The sequence below is a fragment of the Synchiropus splendidus genome, chromosome 7 (assembly GCF_027744825.2).
Source record: "Synchiropus splendidus isolate RoL2022-P1 chromosome 7, RoL_Sspl_1.0, whole genome shotgun sequence".
In the NCBI taxonomy this organism is placed as follows: domain Eukaryota; kingdom Metazoa; phylum Chordata; class Actinopteri; order Syngnathiformes; family Callionymidae; genus Synchiropus; species Synchiropus splendidus.
In genome coordinates, this window is record NC_071340.1 from 14,525,877 (window position 1) to 14,542,127 (window position 16,251).

A 16,251-nucleotide genomic window follows, 5' to 3' on the forward strand; every position below is an offset into this window, starting at 1 on the left:
TACGTTTGATTGTTGCAGGATCAGCTGTGTGGAAGGGATCCAACTCTAGCAGATGAGCTGATGACAATTCTGAACGAGTTCACGCAGCTCAGCAAGATGGAGAACTCAAAGGTTGCCCTGCGAGCGAGACAGGTGAGTCCAAGATAACGTTTAATTCACCTGCCTTGTCATTTCTCTCTTGTCACAGCTACAGTTATAAAGACATTTATGGATCTGATATTCAGAGCTGTCTCTGTGTCCCAGGTGCTGATTGCTTCGCATTTACCATCATATGAGCTGAGACACAACCAGGTAGAATCCATCTTCCTGTCGGCCATTGACATGTACGGTCACCAGTTTTGCCCTGAGAACTTGAAGGTTGGTGCCTTTTTATTAGTCATGCTTAAAATATTTCAACAGCTTACTGTGAAACAGAGGGGTCCAAGTTCCCCCATCCATTTTCTTGCACTTATCCAAAGGTTGGGTGGCAGAGAGATGTAACATCTCTCAAGGATGTTCTGCCCCTGGACCTCCTCCTAGTTGGATGTAATACTTCCCCGACCACTTCTGGCCTTAATAGGTGGACAGGAGCACAGGTTTTAATGTGAGATTTTCATCGCTAATGGAAGTTTTCCACACCATTCAAACAGATGAATATGACATCCTGATTACTAGAGATGGTGCACAGTTAATCTATGCTTTATGCGTCACTCGGGAGCAAAACCCACGATACTTCAACTTTGTCACTTGAGGAGGATCTCTTTTCCATCTTTTCCATCAGAGAAACATGAGTGTAATTCCAGTGGTTGATCCTAATGAGATCTGCTTCGCTCTCAGCTATAAACCTGCCCAGTGACGGTATTCATCTTTCGTGAACAAACTCTTCCAAATCATCTGCAAAAATCTGATTTCCGATCACTTGCACTTGAACAACACAAATTTGTTTGTTTTCTAGTGGTATTATTAAATAATAAATAGGTGATTTACAATAGCCAAATCAGTTTTGCGTTCATCTTTCACTTTAGAAACTGATCCTGTCCGAGACGTCCATTTTCGATGTCCTGCCCAATTTCTTCTATCACTCCAACCAGGTTGTCTGCATGGCAGCTCTTGAGGTAAAACCAATCCAAACTCTGAATTGCTTTACCATTGTATTTTTCTCTTCACTAAAAACTTGTATCAACCTCCAGGTGTATGTGCGAAGAGCATACATCGCCTACGAGCTAAATAGCATCCAGCACCACCAGCTGCTCGACGGGACGTGTGCTGTGGACTTCCAGTTCATGCTGCCATCGTCACACCCAAACAGGTATCGCCAGAAACATGGTGTAAATATTTCAGATTCACAGATTATCTTCAGACTTCAGATCAACTCCTGCACTGTAGCTACCATGGTGAGCTTTAACACGTGTGACAGTTCACCACAATCTAAGACAGTCTTTTGCTAACCATCTTCTCTTGTCTCATAAGTGTCCCAGGTGAAGTGCATCAGTAGATTGTTCCTTAATGCTTGAGTGGAGAATGAGTTTTGTCTCCAGGCTTACTTCTTAGCTGTGTGCTTGAATCTAAAATAAATAATCTGAGGAAGAGGCCAGCTTTGATCAACCCCTGCTAATGATCATCTGTCAACCGTCTTATTTCAGAGGAAGCAGTCCTACTTTGAACAGGTAGAGTGAAAATGGCTGCTTCAGGTGGTGTGTATGTCTCACAGTGCATGTGGAATGCATTGTGACTCAATCCAGATCTCTAACACGCTCTTTCCAATTTCAAATAAGCTTTGTCAATGTTTTGAAATGTTCTTTTAAGAGGATAATTTTACCACTTTAAATCCTCCAGCCTGCTCTGCAGCATCATGTTTAGATCATTGTAATTTATGAAATATTGTTGTAAAAACATCTCAAATGAAAACACAATACGATTGTTGCAGATGAGGCTGTTAATTACTTCATTTGCTCTCAATTGTTTTTGTAAATTTGAATTTTGCCCATCCATATGTCTGTTTTCCTTAGATATTGATCTGTTCGTCACTGCTCCCCTTCCGTCTGTTTCAGAATCCCCGTCCCTTTGAATGCAGCGGGCCAGTTCAAAATGCGACGGCAGAGCAGTGAGCTCTTCCTGGATGGAGCTTTGTCTCCTCCCTGTCAGCGTCTCGGAGCCATGGTTGCTTTTCAGTGTTTCGATGACTTCAAAAGGTCTTAAAATTTTTAAATTCTTCATCAACATCTTTTAGTGAAGAATGATCTGACTAACAAGTGTCTTCGTAGGACGTTTGATGAGGTTCTCTCCAGCTTTGCCGAGCCTCTTCTGGAGACTGGGTCGATTGCAGAGTCATGTGCGAGTCTCTATGAGGAGGAGAGTTTTAAGGCAAGTGCTGGGCATTTTGCCAGCTTCAGATTAGATTTAAATGTGTAACATTTAGAAATTCATATTTCTATCTGCTTGTATGCCAACCTTTTCTACTTTCACTTATGTTCCTCAGAATACAAAAGAAAATCCGATCCACATCATTAATGTTTCAATAAAGACGGCCGACACGGAAGACGACGACGCCTTGGTCTCAGCCTTCACAGCATTTGCACAATCCAAGGTGGGATTATTTTATCTGTACAACTCCTTTCACTTTTAACATTGAAACTATGTTCCCTTCACAGAGAGAAATCCTCTTTGAGTACGGAATCAGACGAATCACGTTTTTGGTTGCACAGAAGGTATATTTGCTGTTGTGTACGATTCATTCACATTTGCTTCACCGGCTGATGCAGGGCAAAACAAGATAACAGATATGACAATGGATGAATATATTTGAGTTTTAACTTCGAATCTCTGGTTGACAGCGAGAATTCCCTAAGTTCTTCACGTTCAGAGCGAGAGATGGGGTATGATTTTTTTTTTCTTTGAATGTTTAATTGCAATGAAACAACTGACAGTATCAACAAACTTAAATCAAAAGAAAGCAGGAAATCAAATTAACATAAGCCTCCTTCTGTGCAGTTCCAAGAGGATCGTATTTATCGTAACCTGGAGCCAGCCTTAGCATTTCAACTGGAACTCAATCGAATGAGGAACTTCGACTTGACTGCAGTGCCCTGTGCCAACCACAAGATGCATCTGTACCTGGGTGCTGCTCGAGTTCAGGAGGGAGCTGAAGTTACAGATTATAGATTCTTTGTGAGAGCCATCATCCGTCACTCAGATCTCATCACCAAGGCAAGTGTAGATGCTTTTCCATTTTACGCAGTGTGTTTGGTTTGCATTAATAGTGAAGTGCTTGTTTTATTCAGGAAGCGTCATTTGAATACCTGCAAAATGAGGGAGAGCGTCTCCTGCTGGAGGCCATGGATGAATTGGAGGTAGCCTTCAGCAATACCAATGTACGGACTGACTGCAACCACATCTTCCTCAACTTCGTCCCCACTGTCATCATGGACCCCTCCAAAGTAAGTTTGCCTGCTCATCAGGAAGGGATAATTGTCGTGCTCTCATTCATATATATATTTATAACTTCAACACAGATTGAGGAATCTGTGCGCTCTATGGTGATGCGCTACGGAAGCCGCCTTTGGAAGCTACGCGTCTTGCAAGCTGAGCTTAAAATTAACATCCGGCTAACTCCTACTGGGAATGCCATCCCTATTCGCCTGTTCCTCACCAATGAGTCCGGCTACTACCTGGACATCAGTCTGTATAAGGAGGTGACCGATCCAAGTTGTGGTCAGGTGAGTTCAGACAGGTTGATCCTTCATTCAGGGCTGTGCTATATTGCAACTGTTAATAAAAGGGGCAGTGTTTACGCTTGCAGTGTAATACAGAATGGTGTCTCATAGAGTCATGCAATGTGGTATAACTACACAGGTTTGAATTGTGGTTGTGTTATGATAATATCTTTCCCATAAATGGAACGAACTATTGACCTTGTCTGAAGTCAAAGTTGCATAGGATAGGTTTTTCACTGCAGGGTCATTGTAATGAACCTCAACACGTCGCAAATGCTGTGACATGACACAGACAGTGCTCCCACTTCTAAACCCTGTGATGTTCCAGATAATGTTCCAGTCATATGGAGACAAGCAGGGTCCTCTGCAAGGCATGTTGATCAACTCGCCATATGTGACCAAAGATCTGCTGCAGGCCAAACGCTTCCAAGCACAAACTCTGGGAACTACCTATGTCTATGACTTCCCTGAGATGTTTCGACAGGTACATTCATTTAGTCACTGTTCTCTGTTGCCTCTTTTACTCTCGCTGTGTCCTCCCACAGGCGCTGTTCAAGATGTGGGGCCCTGGCGACTCCTGTCCTAAAGATGTGCTCATATGCACAGAGCTGGTGCTGGACCCGCAGGGCCGACTGGTGCAGATGAACCGCCTCCCTGGAGACAACAATGTAGAAAACACATTCTGAATTTCATCAATCTTGTCAAAAGTGTGATGGTCATGATGTCACTGTCTTTGATATCAGGTGGGCATAGTTGCCTTTCGAATGAAGATGAGGACTCCAGAGTATCCAGAGGGCCGAGACATCATTGTCATCTGTAACGACATCACTCACATGATCGGTTCCTTTGGGCTTCAGGAGGACGAGCTGTTCCTCAGGGCTTCAGAGCTGGCTCGGGCGGAAGGTATCCCCCGTGTCTACATTGCTGCTAACAGTGGTGCTCGTATCGGCCTTGCCGAGGATATCAAGCACATGTTCCATGTGGCCTGGATCGACCCCTCTGACCCGTATAAGGTGAGGACTCGGCTTCAGTTGGTGATTTTGCAACACTTGAGTAGTTGTTGGTTTCTGACGATCAAAACAACTTCCTGCTGTCTCCTGAGAGACTACACCAGCGCTAAGCAGTTTGCTAACAGGATGAATTGACATTCCAATGTCAATACTTAGGAACACTCAGCATTTCTCCTTTCAAGTCTTTCTGGCCTCTGTCTAGTCGAGGGGGCAGCTCTGGTTGTACAATATTGGAATGCCAGCAACCTCTGCAATTGGCTTCCTTTTAGTTTTTTTCTCAGCTTGTTTAAAGTGCTGCTCATAAAGTTGCGACCCTGACACCCCAAAAGTGTGAGACTTTTATTTATTTTTTATGTATAAATTATTCTCTCACAGGGTTTTAAATACCTCTACCTGACGCCACATGACTACACACGCATCAGCTCTACTAACGCTGTTCACTGTCAACATGTGGAAGACTGTGGGGAGTCCAGGTGGGTATTCCCTGTCACTTAAAATCATCTGTGGCCGCTTTGGAAGTAAGCGCCGTATTGTTTTGTTTGAAAAGATACATCATCACGGACGTCATCGGGAATGAAGACAGTCCTGGTGTTGAAAACCTGCGGGGTTCAGGCACCATTGCTGGAGAATCATCCCAGGCTTATGAGGAGATCATAACTATCAGTATGGTGAGGCTGCATTCATGCTTGGAACAGTATGGGCTCACCAAGTTCCTTTCCTTTAGTTTAATGTTGTGTTTTCGCTCTGTAAGGTCACTTGCCGTGCCATTGGGATTGGAGCGTATTTGGTACGTTTGGGGCAACGGGTGATCCAGGTGGAGAACTCACACATCATCCTCACTGGTGCGGGAGCACTGAACAAGGTTTGTTTGTCATGTTATTCTACTGGGTGATGCTGTTGGCCCTCCCACGTCAGGAGATGCATAAAAAGATTAAATAAATGCTTCTTTATTTACGGTTAAAACTTGTGTTGATTGGAGTGATCATTTGGTGTCAATTGCAGGGTAAAATCTAGTCATTCTAGACACCAATAAATCCTCTGTAAATATTCATTACTGGCTAATATGCTGTAAGTACACATATGAATGAGTCGTTTGTTTACAGTAATAAATGTTACGTTATCGAATGTGTGACCGGAATTTGTTTACAATCTCATGTAAATCTGAGTTGAGATCAGTCAATGAAGAGATCAGCTCATAGCAGCTCATAGCATAGATCAGCTTATAATATTAGTTCATATCATTTTTTTCCCAACACGCTCTTTAGTCTCTATATGTACAACTGTCTCTATAGTACTGGATTACATCTCAACACAGTGTATTATATATAATTGAAGTTGCGTAGTGAATTACCATGAAAGCAGTGTTGTTGCATATAACAGGTTCAGATCATGAGTGTGCAACTGTTTGTATGATCCTGGCTGCAACACGCTTCAATCTTTTAATCTGCTCTTGAGCAGCAGGAGACAATATTGATGGAACATGTGATGACTTGTGAAGGCTGAAGTCCATTAAAACATGACTGTTTTCTACAGGTTTTGGGAAGGGAAGTCTATACCTCCAGCAACCAACTGGGAGGAATCCAGATCATGCACAACAATGGTGTGACGCACACGACTGTGCCGGATGACTTTGACGGTGTTTACACCATCCTGCAGTGGCTCTCCTACATGCCCAAGGTTCAGCCTGCATCATCTTCACTTCAGCTAGTTTCACTTGCCTCATCATGTCCTCCTCTGTTGACAGAACAAACACTCCCCTGTTCCTGTGATTGAGACCAAGGATCCAGTAGAGAGAGAGATAGATTTCACCCCAACGAAAGCCCCCTATGACCCTCGCTGGATGCTGGCAGGGAGACCTCACCCCAGTAATAGCAGTTATCTTGCATTGAAACTACATCTCATCCTGGTCTGAAAACTCCATGTCAGCGTACTCATACTTGTTTCTCTGATGTTAGCGATCCGAGGAGCCTGGCAGAGTGGATTCTTCGACCATGGCTCGTTCATGGAGATCATGGAGTCTTGGGCTCAGACTGTGGTGGTGGGCAGAGCAAGGTAAAGCTCTCTCACACATCTCCAACAGCATGGTGTTCCCATGTGTAACAAGTCTGAAACTCTGTCAGGTTGGGAGGAATCCCACTTGGAGTCATCGCTGTGGAAACGCGGACAGTGGAGCTGACTGTCCCAGCAGATCCCGCAAACCTGGATTCTGAGTCCAAAGTGAGATTATCATTTTTTAAGTCATCATTTAAAGTTTTTGAGGTGAATGTCATGAGAAGTGAAATTGCAACAATTACTGCGTGTGTATTTAGGTTCTGCAGCAGGCTGGGCAGGTTTGGTTTCCAGATTCAGCGTTCAAAACGGCTCAGGCAATTTCGGACTTCAACCGTGAGCGTCTGCCTCTCATGGTGTTTGCCAACTGGAGGGGCTTCTCTGGAGGAATGAAGGGTAAATATTTATTATTAAACCTTGACTCCTTTTACCCAGTGGATTATAGAATTTGCTTTTTTCCACCCAGATATGTATGATCAGGTGTTGAAATTTGGGGCCTATATTGTTGACGCCCTGCGCACTTTCCGTCAACCGGTGCTGGTATACATTCCTCCACATGCTGAGCTCAGAGGGGGGTCCTGGGTGGTGATTGACCCTACCATCAACCCACTGTGTATGGAGCTGTATGCTGATAAAGAGAGCAGGTACGATCTGAAATTACTTTTGTTGGACTTGGATTTTATTCACCTATTTTTATTTCACTGTCTCGATCCAGAGGTGGAGTTTTGGAGGCTGAGGGAACAGTGGAGATCAAATTTAGGAGGAAAGACTTGCTGAAAACCATGAGAAGACTGGACAAGGTTTATGCTAGCCTGGTGGAAAAGCTTGGTAAACTGTCTACTTTAAACACTGCAGGTGGTGCTGCTCACTGCTGATGCTGAAACCTTCATGTGTCCATCAGCTTCCCCAGAACTGTCTGATAAACAGAGTAAAGAGCTGGAAGCGAAGCTCAGAGCACGAGAGGAGTTCCTACTGCCCATCTACCACCAGGTGGCGGTACAGTTTGCTGACCTCCATGATACACCTGGAAGGATGCAGGAAAAATCTGTTATTAATGTGAGTGCACAGCAACAGGAAATTTTATTGAGAGTACATGTTTAAATATTGGGCCTCTCAACAGGATATCTTGGAGTGGAAGAATGTAAGGAGCTTCTTCTACTGGCGTCTACGGCGCCTCCTGTTGGAGCAGGCGGTGAAGTGTGAGATCCTGCAGGCCAACAAAGATCTCAGTGACGGTCACATGCAGTCGATGCTGCGACGCTGGTTCGTGGAGACTGAGGGAACCGTCAAAGTAAGTTTCTGCCTCCATTGATTCACAACAACACAGTACTGATCGCAACAAATCATGCCACAGATGTTGCCCAAGGACTTGACATTTCTGTTTTGCTTTGAGAATGTAATTCTCGTAATCCTTATTCTTTTCTATGTGACCGCCGCACCCCACAGTGTTGTGATTGTATAAAGAAGTGAAACATGGCTCTCCTCTTGCAGGCTTATCTATGGGACAATAACCAGGCTGTGGTTGAGTGGCTGGAAAAGCATTGGTCGTTGGAGGACGGGACTCGAGCTGCCATCCGGGAAAACATCAAGTACCTGAAGAGGGAAAACGCATTGAAACACATTCGCAGGTAAATATTGTTGTCTGTGGTTATGTTAAACAGCTGCCAGACGTGCCCTTCACTGACCCTGAGACTTTGTGCTTAACATTTAATGTTTCATATTTATATATTATTTGATTCTATTCTTGCCTGTTGAACAAAGCAAGGATGGCAAACCACTGTCTACCTTAACTGAGCTGGCAGACGTTCACCAAGGACTTACTCAACTCAGGGACACCATGTCAACCACGTGAAGCCATGTGAAAAGTTTGTGTTCTAGGTTTAATAACTTGAGGGTTGTTTAGTGACTAGTCCCTGATGGTTAGTGTGGCTCACATGAATGTCATTTTTGGTGCTGTATGTCATTGGTGATGTATGTCATCGCTGTTAGATTCCTGTATTTCATGTCAGTGAACTTGTCTCATAGCCTTGTCCAGGCCAACCCCGATGTGGCCATGGATTGCATCATCCACATGAGCCAGAACATCACTCCGTCCCAGAGAGCCAAACTGTCGCACCTGCTGGCAACTATGGACAACACCAGCACCAGTTAAGCTAAAGCACCACTCAACTACCCACCATTTTTTTTGGTCCAGAAATAACAATGGTTACACACGTTTCACTTTTAGAATGTGTACAATGTTTGTCATATTTTTTCCTTCTTATTAGCAGCTTCACTGAAATATTTTTAATTTTATTTCATGATTCTTGAATGTTGAATTTGAGGTTTTTGCTATAATAATTCTCAGACCTATAAAAGTGTGAAAGCTGATGATGGCAAGCAATAATGTAACCAGTGCCAGAACCTTCAATAAGCACAAGCAACAGCTGTCGTAAAAGATCACACTTCTGTCATGCTGTCACCCTCATGTGCCTTATCTGAAAGGTTTTTGAGTGTCTACTTAAAGTCTTTCATGAAAACTTTGTTTGAAATGATCAATTTTATGATCATCAATGTCATGCAACGAAACATTTCTGTGCCAGAGAAAAGTCAATTCATGCTGAATCAACTTAATATGTTCTGTATTTACCAATACTGAAATGTAGATGTGCTACTTGAGGAGAGTTGGAGTGTATTTGTCCTTGTGTTGTTTGACTTTTACTTTGTGTTTGTTCAGTCAAAGGAATGATAGTTGCTGTTTGAGAAACTGTGGAAATGAACTTGAGCTCATGCACATTTGGGTCGGACGATTTTATGACTCCCAAGTGATGACGATTCAGTCTGTAAAGTTACGCCCCCCAAAATATGTGACATGAGCTGAATGTTCAGATGAATGGTGAAACACGTTAACACACAAAACCTCACATGCTTTGTCTCCAGAATGTGAGTCGCATAGTTTGTTTCCCACGCTTGTTGGTTAGATGTGTGGCATTTCATTCAATATGTCAGTTATTTGTAGCTCATTTTCATTGAGAGCATCATGAGGAAACCTGAATCCCATCCTGATTTTGTACCTTCATTTCTGCCAAAAACATGAAATATACATACATGTATGTAAACACCTCTGTTGTGTTTTGTACCTAAACAATGCTAATAAATATCACTGGTTTATTCTTTGCAAAAGAAGCTTATTTTATTCACCCTTTGTATTTAAAATGATCATAACTTACATCTGACGTTTGTGGATGGATGTGTGGGGAGGAAACGAAAGCTTTTCTGTGGTAATAGCAATTTGAAACATTCACATATGTACAGCAAAGGATTGATAGAGCCATCACCTTCTCCAGCTGCCATTTATAAATATAAATAACACATCACAGCAATAATGTCTAGCACGATACAACGGACAACAGACAGGAGCTACAGTGCGAATAGACAGGGAACAGAAGACAGGCTGGACCTCTTGCACCGGACTTTGAGTCTTTGCTTGGCAAAGTTTGATATTTTCCTGATATTTTTTATCCTACATGCATTTTTTTTTTCACAATTCAGCACTTCTTAAATGAATCAGGTTTCATGTGTGGAATTCAAAACAAACACCTTTCACCTGATAGTTTTAAAATTTGTACAGAAGAAACCAGACGTGTGTCTTGAGCTGGCATCCAGATATCCGATCAGTTATTGTAAAGCAAGACAGACTTCAGGTCCTCTAAAGCAGAGCGATGGGCTTGTTGGTCGGTGTGGCCATGTACTGTGAAGAGAGCGTGTCCTGGGACGTGTACGAGGTGTAAAGCCCGCTCACTTGCACATCTTGCCGCGGCATGTTTGACGCGGTGGACGCTGGAGGAAGGTTGCCGGATCCCAAGTCACAGTCTGATAGTCGCAGTGGTGAGTTACTGAAGGAACCCAAGGCATCCAGATTAAAGCTCTCGTCCTTCATTTCCTCCCAGAGATTACCTGAAAAGACAGAGATTATAGGCTGTCTGTATTAAAGACATTTTTTTTTAATTATTTTACCAATAATTCAAGGTTTTCAGTTATGAAAACACAGTCACCTCCATCGAATCATACCATTTATTTAAAACCAAAAACCTTGTGTTCTTTCATCTTGTTTTAGTTCTTGTTTTTACCTTGAAGGGCAAAGTCCATGATGCTGGGATCCAGAGCGTCCACCTCTGTGTGGGTGTCCACATGCACGCTGTAGAACTCCTCGGGCGGTTTGCTGGGTGGATGGGTCAGTGGACTGTGGGAGAGGTCTGGGACCGTGTGAAGGGGGGGCGTCTGGGCTGGTGCCGGCGACATGGGTCCCATCCGGGCCTGAGCCTGTAGCTGCGCCTGGATCTGGTGGTGCTGGTGCATGGGTAAACACGGCAATGACAGGGTGACGATGGGCTGCGGCTGAATTTGGGCTTGTACAGGCAGAGCGAGGCCGGAGGGGCAGTTGGGCAGCCGCGTGATCCCTGGCTCTAACATCTTGCGTCTGCAGTTCTCTGGCCGGTCTGTGATCAGCTTGTCCAGCTCGTCTGTGGAGAGAAGAAACATGTTAACAAACCCGTTAAATGTAGTTCAGCTCTGTGAATTGACGACAGGTGAAGGATATTTTATCTGACTCTGAGATCACTCGTGTGCTTTGTTGTCCCTCTGTATATAACGCATCGCTTCTCCACATTAGACGGTGCCTCACCAGTCAACTCATATGATCGGATCACAGGTGACAGGCCGCTTTTACAGGGGGTGAAACTCGGTCTAGAAGTTGATGTGAAATGGAAGTTTCCAGATTAAGTGGAACTGATAATGGCTTTGTCCCTGTTGTCTATGTGTGATGGCCTGGTGATCTCAGTCACAGGGAGCTTCTTCCCTTGTGACCTTGATGTATTGAGAATTTTTTTTCTTTTGAGTGATTGACTTTGTTTTTATCTTGCCATGTACTGTAGATTTTGAAGTTCAAACACTGAATGATAGAATACAGCAGATGTTCGTGATGTTGCTGGGTGACCCAACCCTTCCTCTGTCTGCTGGCTCAAAATTTGACCTTTTACTTTTGAGAAGAAGCTGCTGACCTGGATTAGCCATGCTGCGGCGGATGGCTGGAAGATCCTTGCGTTTCCACTTCTGCATCTCTTCCTCCATCTTGTCAATTTTGGCTGGGTTCAGTGCCCACAGACAGCCCTTCCGGGATGAGCTGCTTGTCTTGTTCTCCACTTTTTCAAAGCATTTGTTTAAAGACAAGTTGTGTCTCACCGAGTTCTTCCACCCGTCCGGTGCTGTCTGCGGAGGGAAATGCCGAGATTCAGTACCTGGACTAACCTGGCGAGAAGCTTTTGTGATTGTACCTTAAAGTAAGGAAAGTGTTCCTTCATAAAGCTATAAATCTCACTGACGGGGAGGCTGCCGGTTTTGCTGTTTTTCAGGGCCATGGCGATCAAGCAGCTGTGACACAGACGCAACACAGTGATGACGACGCCAACAACATCGGCAGGTAGACTGGAAAATAATATACCTGTATGAGTAGATGGGCTTGGGAAAAGATTTGGGCTGCAGGTCCTGCTCTTGTGGTGCAAGACGAGGCTGAGTGAATAAACTTTGGTTGTTGAAAGAGACATTGCTATAAAGTCCACCGGTTGTACACTGTGGGAAATACAAAGAAGACTTTTGGTGAGCAACCGTCCTCCAGCAGGTTTTAAACGGTTGTTTAGGTTGTTACCTGCTGCCCGGTCTGGGTCAGAGAATACACCTGCTGAGGAGCAGACTGGTAGACTGAGGTAGGACACTGGTATCCAGGTGAGGGCAGACCATTCATGGAGAACGGTGACATCTGAAACAGAAGAAATCTGATCTCTTCACACTGCCAAACGTGACTCACTGCTAACAGTTGAGCTTACACTTCCGCTGTGGGTGTTGATGATGCTGATTCCCAGAGGGCTGTGCTGCATGTTGCTCTGCAGGTGCAGCATGGAGCCCTGACCTGCTGCCATGGTCATGTTGTTCAACTGAGCTGTGGGGGGATGGACGGTGTATCAAAATGTGCTCAACAAAATTGCACAATAATTGAAAATATACAGATCAACAATTCTTGTTTTAGAAATACACTACCACTTATAGGGAAAAAAAAGCTATTTCTTAGTAGAAAAGTGATCGTCTATCTATGAGCCTTGATGGACTGGTGACCTCTCTTCAGTGCGGCCTGTTGTCTGAGTTGTTGTGTATTAGGTGCACATGAAGTTGTTGTTTTTTTGTTTGTTTTCTTTAAATTGTCAAGCCAAAATGGATCCAATCAGGAAGTGCGGCTTTTGAATCTGGCTGCGTCACCTCACCTGTCTGTTGCGCCAGCAGACTGCCCTGGGACGGCCCGTTACTGTGGCCTCTGCTATCAACCATCTGCTGCAGCCGGGGAACATCCACCGAGGTGAGCCATGACAGAGACTGCAGGTCCCCAGGGAGGTCCTCCTCCCTCAGCTGGGAGGGGTCCGTGGTCAGAAGCCTGCGGGGGGGGGCAGGGTTACACGTCTGTCAGCTTAGACACAAAGGTCGCAGGTGGAAACTTCATGTAAACATTTTATCTTGGTGGAACAGATTTACAGTGATGAGTGCAAATAGAGATAAACAGATGAAAGCTGCCGAGCGGAGCCGCGAATTATCTCTGCCGTCCAGATTTACCATAAGAAGATTAGTTATTCAGCAGCGACAGTTTTAATCAACAATGAGCGGGTTAAACAAGCTTTCTATTCAGAGTAATTAATCTGCCGAGAAGTTAGGCCACTGGCTTCAACAGCCATCCGCCTGATCCCACCTTTACATGTTATATATATATATATATATATATATATATATATATATATATATATATATATATATCAGTGGACAGTTTTTTTCTTCTACATTTTATGCACAACTAGTGAAGTTGTTTGAATTAAATATTCATTGCCACCTGTTTAATCTACAGGCTCACATTTAATGGAAGCATTCATCTTTTCAGCAGTTCGGCAAATATATCCTTTCCAAATTGAGGCAGGAAGGAAAAGAAAGGCAGGAACCCTCTTCAATCCTCTTCACTGGTGCACACTTACTGCGCAGGGTTTAGTCATTAGGGTCGCTATGACAACAACATACTATTCAGTTACTCTGTGGCTCCTAGGACAGTGTGTACACCCCCCCTCCTTCAAACACTCACCAAATCTCCCATTAAAAAATCAACCCTGAGTCAGGTGACCAGCATCGCGCCCTCACCATTGGCTGAATCATAAGTAAACAACGCATGAGATGGTTTGAAACATGGGACAGCAGCACATGTTCCTGCAGCAGTTGGCCTTGTCTATTGAAAAATGATCACCTATTGTGTCCCAAACGACAAATCTGCCGAGCGGCACGTGGCTCTATTGTCTTCCTCAGACCCTTCCTTGATTGTCTCTGTCGTTTCTTTTCTTCAGCCAGCCCCCTTTCATTAATCTGTTGGAATGACAAGAGGGACAAATAGGATGCCATCTGCTTCCCTGTCCCTTTCCAGCCTCTATCCTGCTCACCCAACCCATGGTCCCGCACAGGGGGGGCTGGAAACTCAACGGAGCCTCGGGCCAAGGAGGGCATAGATACATTTTTGGGGTCAGGCCTGGATGTCTGCCGCCTCAATAAGTGAGGAGTCAGCACACGTCTAGAAGCACCTAGCATGCGGCCACCAGTGGAGTTAAAGGATCATCCTTCAGGAGCAGATGGCTGTTATTCAGAAGTGATGGTCCTCATCTCGTGGTGTTAACTTGTTAAGCTTTGTTATGCACTGCCGCTAGATCCGGATAACTTTATTCATGTTTACTAGCTCATTCATTTCTTCTTCTTTCTTTGGGTGGAATTGAAATGTTTGCGACCCACATGAAAATGTTTTATATTGTAGTAATCCTATCAAATTTAGCTGCAAAACAAAAATACATTTTGTTTTAAACTTTCTAACAGACAACACCCCCTTCTCTGATACACTGACCATAGTAATTGCTCGCTCAAGCAAAGCATGTTGAACTGGTGTCTCTATTTATCGTCCAAGCCTTCCCACAGGTTCAGCGACACTAAAGTCCAGCACCCCTCCTTTCTTCCTTCCCTCCTTTTCTAATTGGGAGCCACTTGTGCTCGGCGGTGATCCGGAGCGCCCCCGTCTCCCCCTGCGCCGCAGACCGAGAGGCTCAAGCACTGCCTGTGCCGACAGCAGGAGTGTAAACAGAGCTGATGCTTTTTGACAGTTCCATTCACACTGAAAATTATTTATTCTTCTGGATTTTTCTCTCTTCTTTTCACGCAAACCCCCCCCACCCAGAGCAAAAAAAAAAATGAAAGAGTTGTCTGTCTATCTCTGAGATGAAACACAGTGGGGGCGAACAATTTGTTCCATTGCTGAGATCAAAACAGTTTAGACAGTTTGTGTAAGTTTAACTTCCTTAGTTACGCAATCCTCTGACATGGCATTCTGAACTGTTCCATAACTGAATTGGAAATAAACTGTCTTTTAATCACCCTTAGTGAGGGGTCATACCTGTAGTCTTGAGGAGATGGATGATGTCCGGCATTTTCAATGATTCCTGACATCCTGGATGTTATTCCACCTTCTATCATTATCTGGGTTATTCAGTGCCACTGCAAGTACACACATCACTTCACTAAATGCTCATTTAAAAAACATTACCTTGTGGTGTAATTGACATTTTTGACATTACAAACAAAAAGCTTTATGCTTCACACAATCGGAATATTCTTAACATAATGTGAATTTAATGAAAGATGTTATATTTAAAAGTGTTCTAAACATGGCGTCAAACTTTTGAATTATATACCAACAAAGCAAAAATAAGCAGTTGCTAACTTTATAATCTAAATAAGTCATCTAAACACTGATGTGAAATGCAATATGTAAACCAATCAAAATTACCTTTTTTGGTTGATATTGAAGAGTTTCTTGGCTGGTTGGAAGCTCCTGTACTGTATTCCACTGCGCTGCACTTGTTTCTCCAGAATCGTTTTTAAATTTCCCTCTCCGGAGCTGTCCAGCGCTCGCACATGCGCAGTGAAGAGCTCAGTGTAGCCCCCTGTGGCCCGGGGGACAGGAGGACCCCATGAGTTTGACAGCTGCTCTCGATGCAATCCCTCGCAACTTCCAAACTACGTGGAACCCGATCCGGTCGAATTCAGTATCTTATGCGCCTTTTCACGAGTAAATAAAGCGCTCTTGTGAGTCAAGGAGAAAGTTAAAAAAACAAAAACGTCCCAGAGTTTTTCAGTTGTGCAGCAGGTAGTGTTGGGAAAAAAAATCCCTAATCAATTCTTCTTATCTTGCTGATCAATATTAAAGCTTGTCAATCGTTATGAAAGGTAAAAACAGAATAAGAGATCCACATGGCTCCCGCAAGTTATTCCAAGAGAGTTGCGTCTTTCTGCTCTGAGACGGTAGATGGGAGTGTGTGTGGTGGCATCGCGCTGAGCAAGTGTCAAATACTTTTTTTTTTTTTGGGGAAGTGCTTGTGGAGAACTTGCTTCCCGCCGTT

At 44.0% G+C, this 16,251-nt stretch overlaps 2 protein-coding genes across 5 annotated transcripts in view; one reads left to right on the plus strand and one right to left on the minus strand.

Annotated features, from left to right (window-relative positions):
- acacb (acetyl-CoA carboxylase beta) overlaps positions 1–9,916 on the plus strand; it is a 22,864-nt gene extending 12,948 nt beyond the window's left edge. Inside the window, exons 25-54 of one of the 4 annotated variants that reach the window (XM_053869601.1) lie at positions 19–132; positions 244–357; positions 1,005–1,094; positions 1,170–1,288; positions 1,623–1,646; positions 2,031–2,171; positions 2,244–2,343; positions 2,459–2,566; positions 2,631–2,687; positions 2,814–2,855; positions 2,971–3,190; positions 3,265–3,416; positions 3,492–3,695; positions 4,021–4,176; positions 4,238–4,360; positions 4,436–4,705; positions 5,078–5,175; positions 5,250–5,370; positions 5,454–5,564; positions 6,236–6,379; positions 6,447–6,567; positions 6,658–6,754; positions 6,823–6,919; positions 7,012–7,147; positions 7,218–7,395; positions 7,467–7,579; positions 7,653–7,807; positions 7,872–8,042; positions 8,243–8,379; positions 8,777–9,916. In XM_053869601.1, the coding sequence (XP_053725576.1) occupies positions 19–132; positions 244–357; positions 1,005–1,094; positions 1,170–1,288; positions 1,623–1,646; positions 2,031–2,171; positions 2,244–2,343; positions 2,459–2,566; positions 2,631–2,687; positions 2,814–2,855; positions 2,971–3,190; positions 3,265–3,416; positions 3,492–3,695; positions 4,021–4,176; positions 4,238–4,360; positions 4,436–4,705; positions 5,078–5,175; positions 5,250–5,370; positions 5,454–5,564; positions 6,236–6,379; positions 6,447–6,567; positions 6,658–6,754; positions 6,823–6,919; positions 7,012–7,147; positions 7,218–7,395; positions 7,467–7,579; positions 7,653–7,807; positions 7,872–8,042; positions 8,243–8,379; positions 8,777–8,903 (3,840 nt within the window). In that variant the 3' untranslated portion in view covers positions 8,904–9,916. Of the gene's footprint in view, positions 1–18; positions 133–243; positions 358–1,004; positions 1,095–1,169; positions 1,374–1,449; positions 1,647–2,030; positions 2,172–2,243; positions 2,344–2,458; positions 2,567–2,630; positions 2,688–2,813; positions 2,856–2,970; positions 3,191–3,264; positions 3,417–3,491; positions 3,696–4,020; positions 4,177–4,237; positions 4,361–4,435; positions 4,706–5,077; positions 5,176–5,249; positions 5,371–5,453; positions 5,565–6,235; positions 6,380–6,446; positions 6,568–6,657; positions 6,755–6,822; positions 6,920–7,011; positions 7,148–7,217; positions 7,396–7,466; positions 7,580–7,652; positions 7,808–7,871; positions 8,043–8,242; positions 8,380–8,776 lie in introns of those variants that run through there. The other 3 variants (XM_053869602.1, XR_008415510.1, XR_008415511.1) reach the window with 3 other exon arrangements.
- A 43-nt stretch (positions 9,917–9,959) lies between these two features.
- foxn4 (forkhead box N4) lies at positions 9,960–16,151 on the minus strand. Its single transcript, XM_053871207.1, has 10 exons — positions 15,639–16,151; positions 15,246–15,346; positions 13,045–13,211; positions 12,613–12,725; positions 12,435–12,545; positions 12,231–12,358; positions 12,064–12,160; positions 11,791–11,998; positions 10,861–11,253; positions 9,960–10,687 (listed from the first exon to the last, which is right to left on the minus strand). Exons 2-10 carry the CDS (start codon positions 15,323–15,325, stop codon positions 10,440–10,442), a joined length of 1,545 nt encoding a protein of 514 aa, XP_053727182.1. The 5' UTR covers positions 15,326–15,346; positions 15,639–16,151; the 3' UTR covers positions 9,960–10,439.
- Between the last annotated feature and the right edge of the window lie 100 nt (positions 16,152–16,251).

Coding starts and splice junctions, on each gene's coding strand:
- foxn4 (XM_053871207.1), bottom strand. CDS start 15,325: ATGATAGAAGGTGGAATAACATCCAGGATGTCAGGAATCATTGAAAAT. Junction 12,546..12,612: donor TCAACACCCACAGCGGAAGT/GTAAGCTCAACT, acceptor CTTCTGTTTCAG/ATGTCACCGTTCTCCATGAA. Junction 11,999..12,063: donor AACACTTTCCTTACTTTAAG/GTACAATCACAA, acceptor TTCCCTCCGCAG/ACAGCACCGGACGGGTGGAA.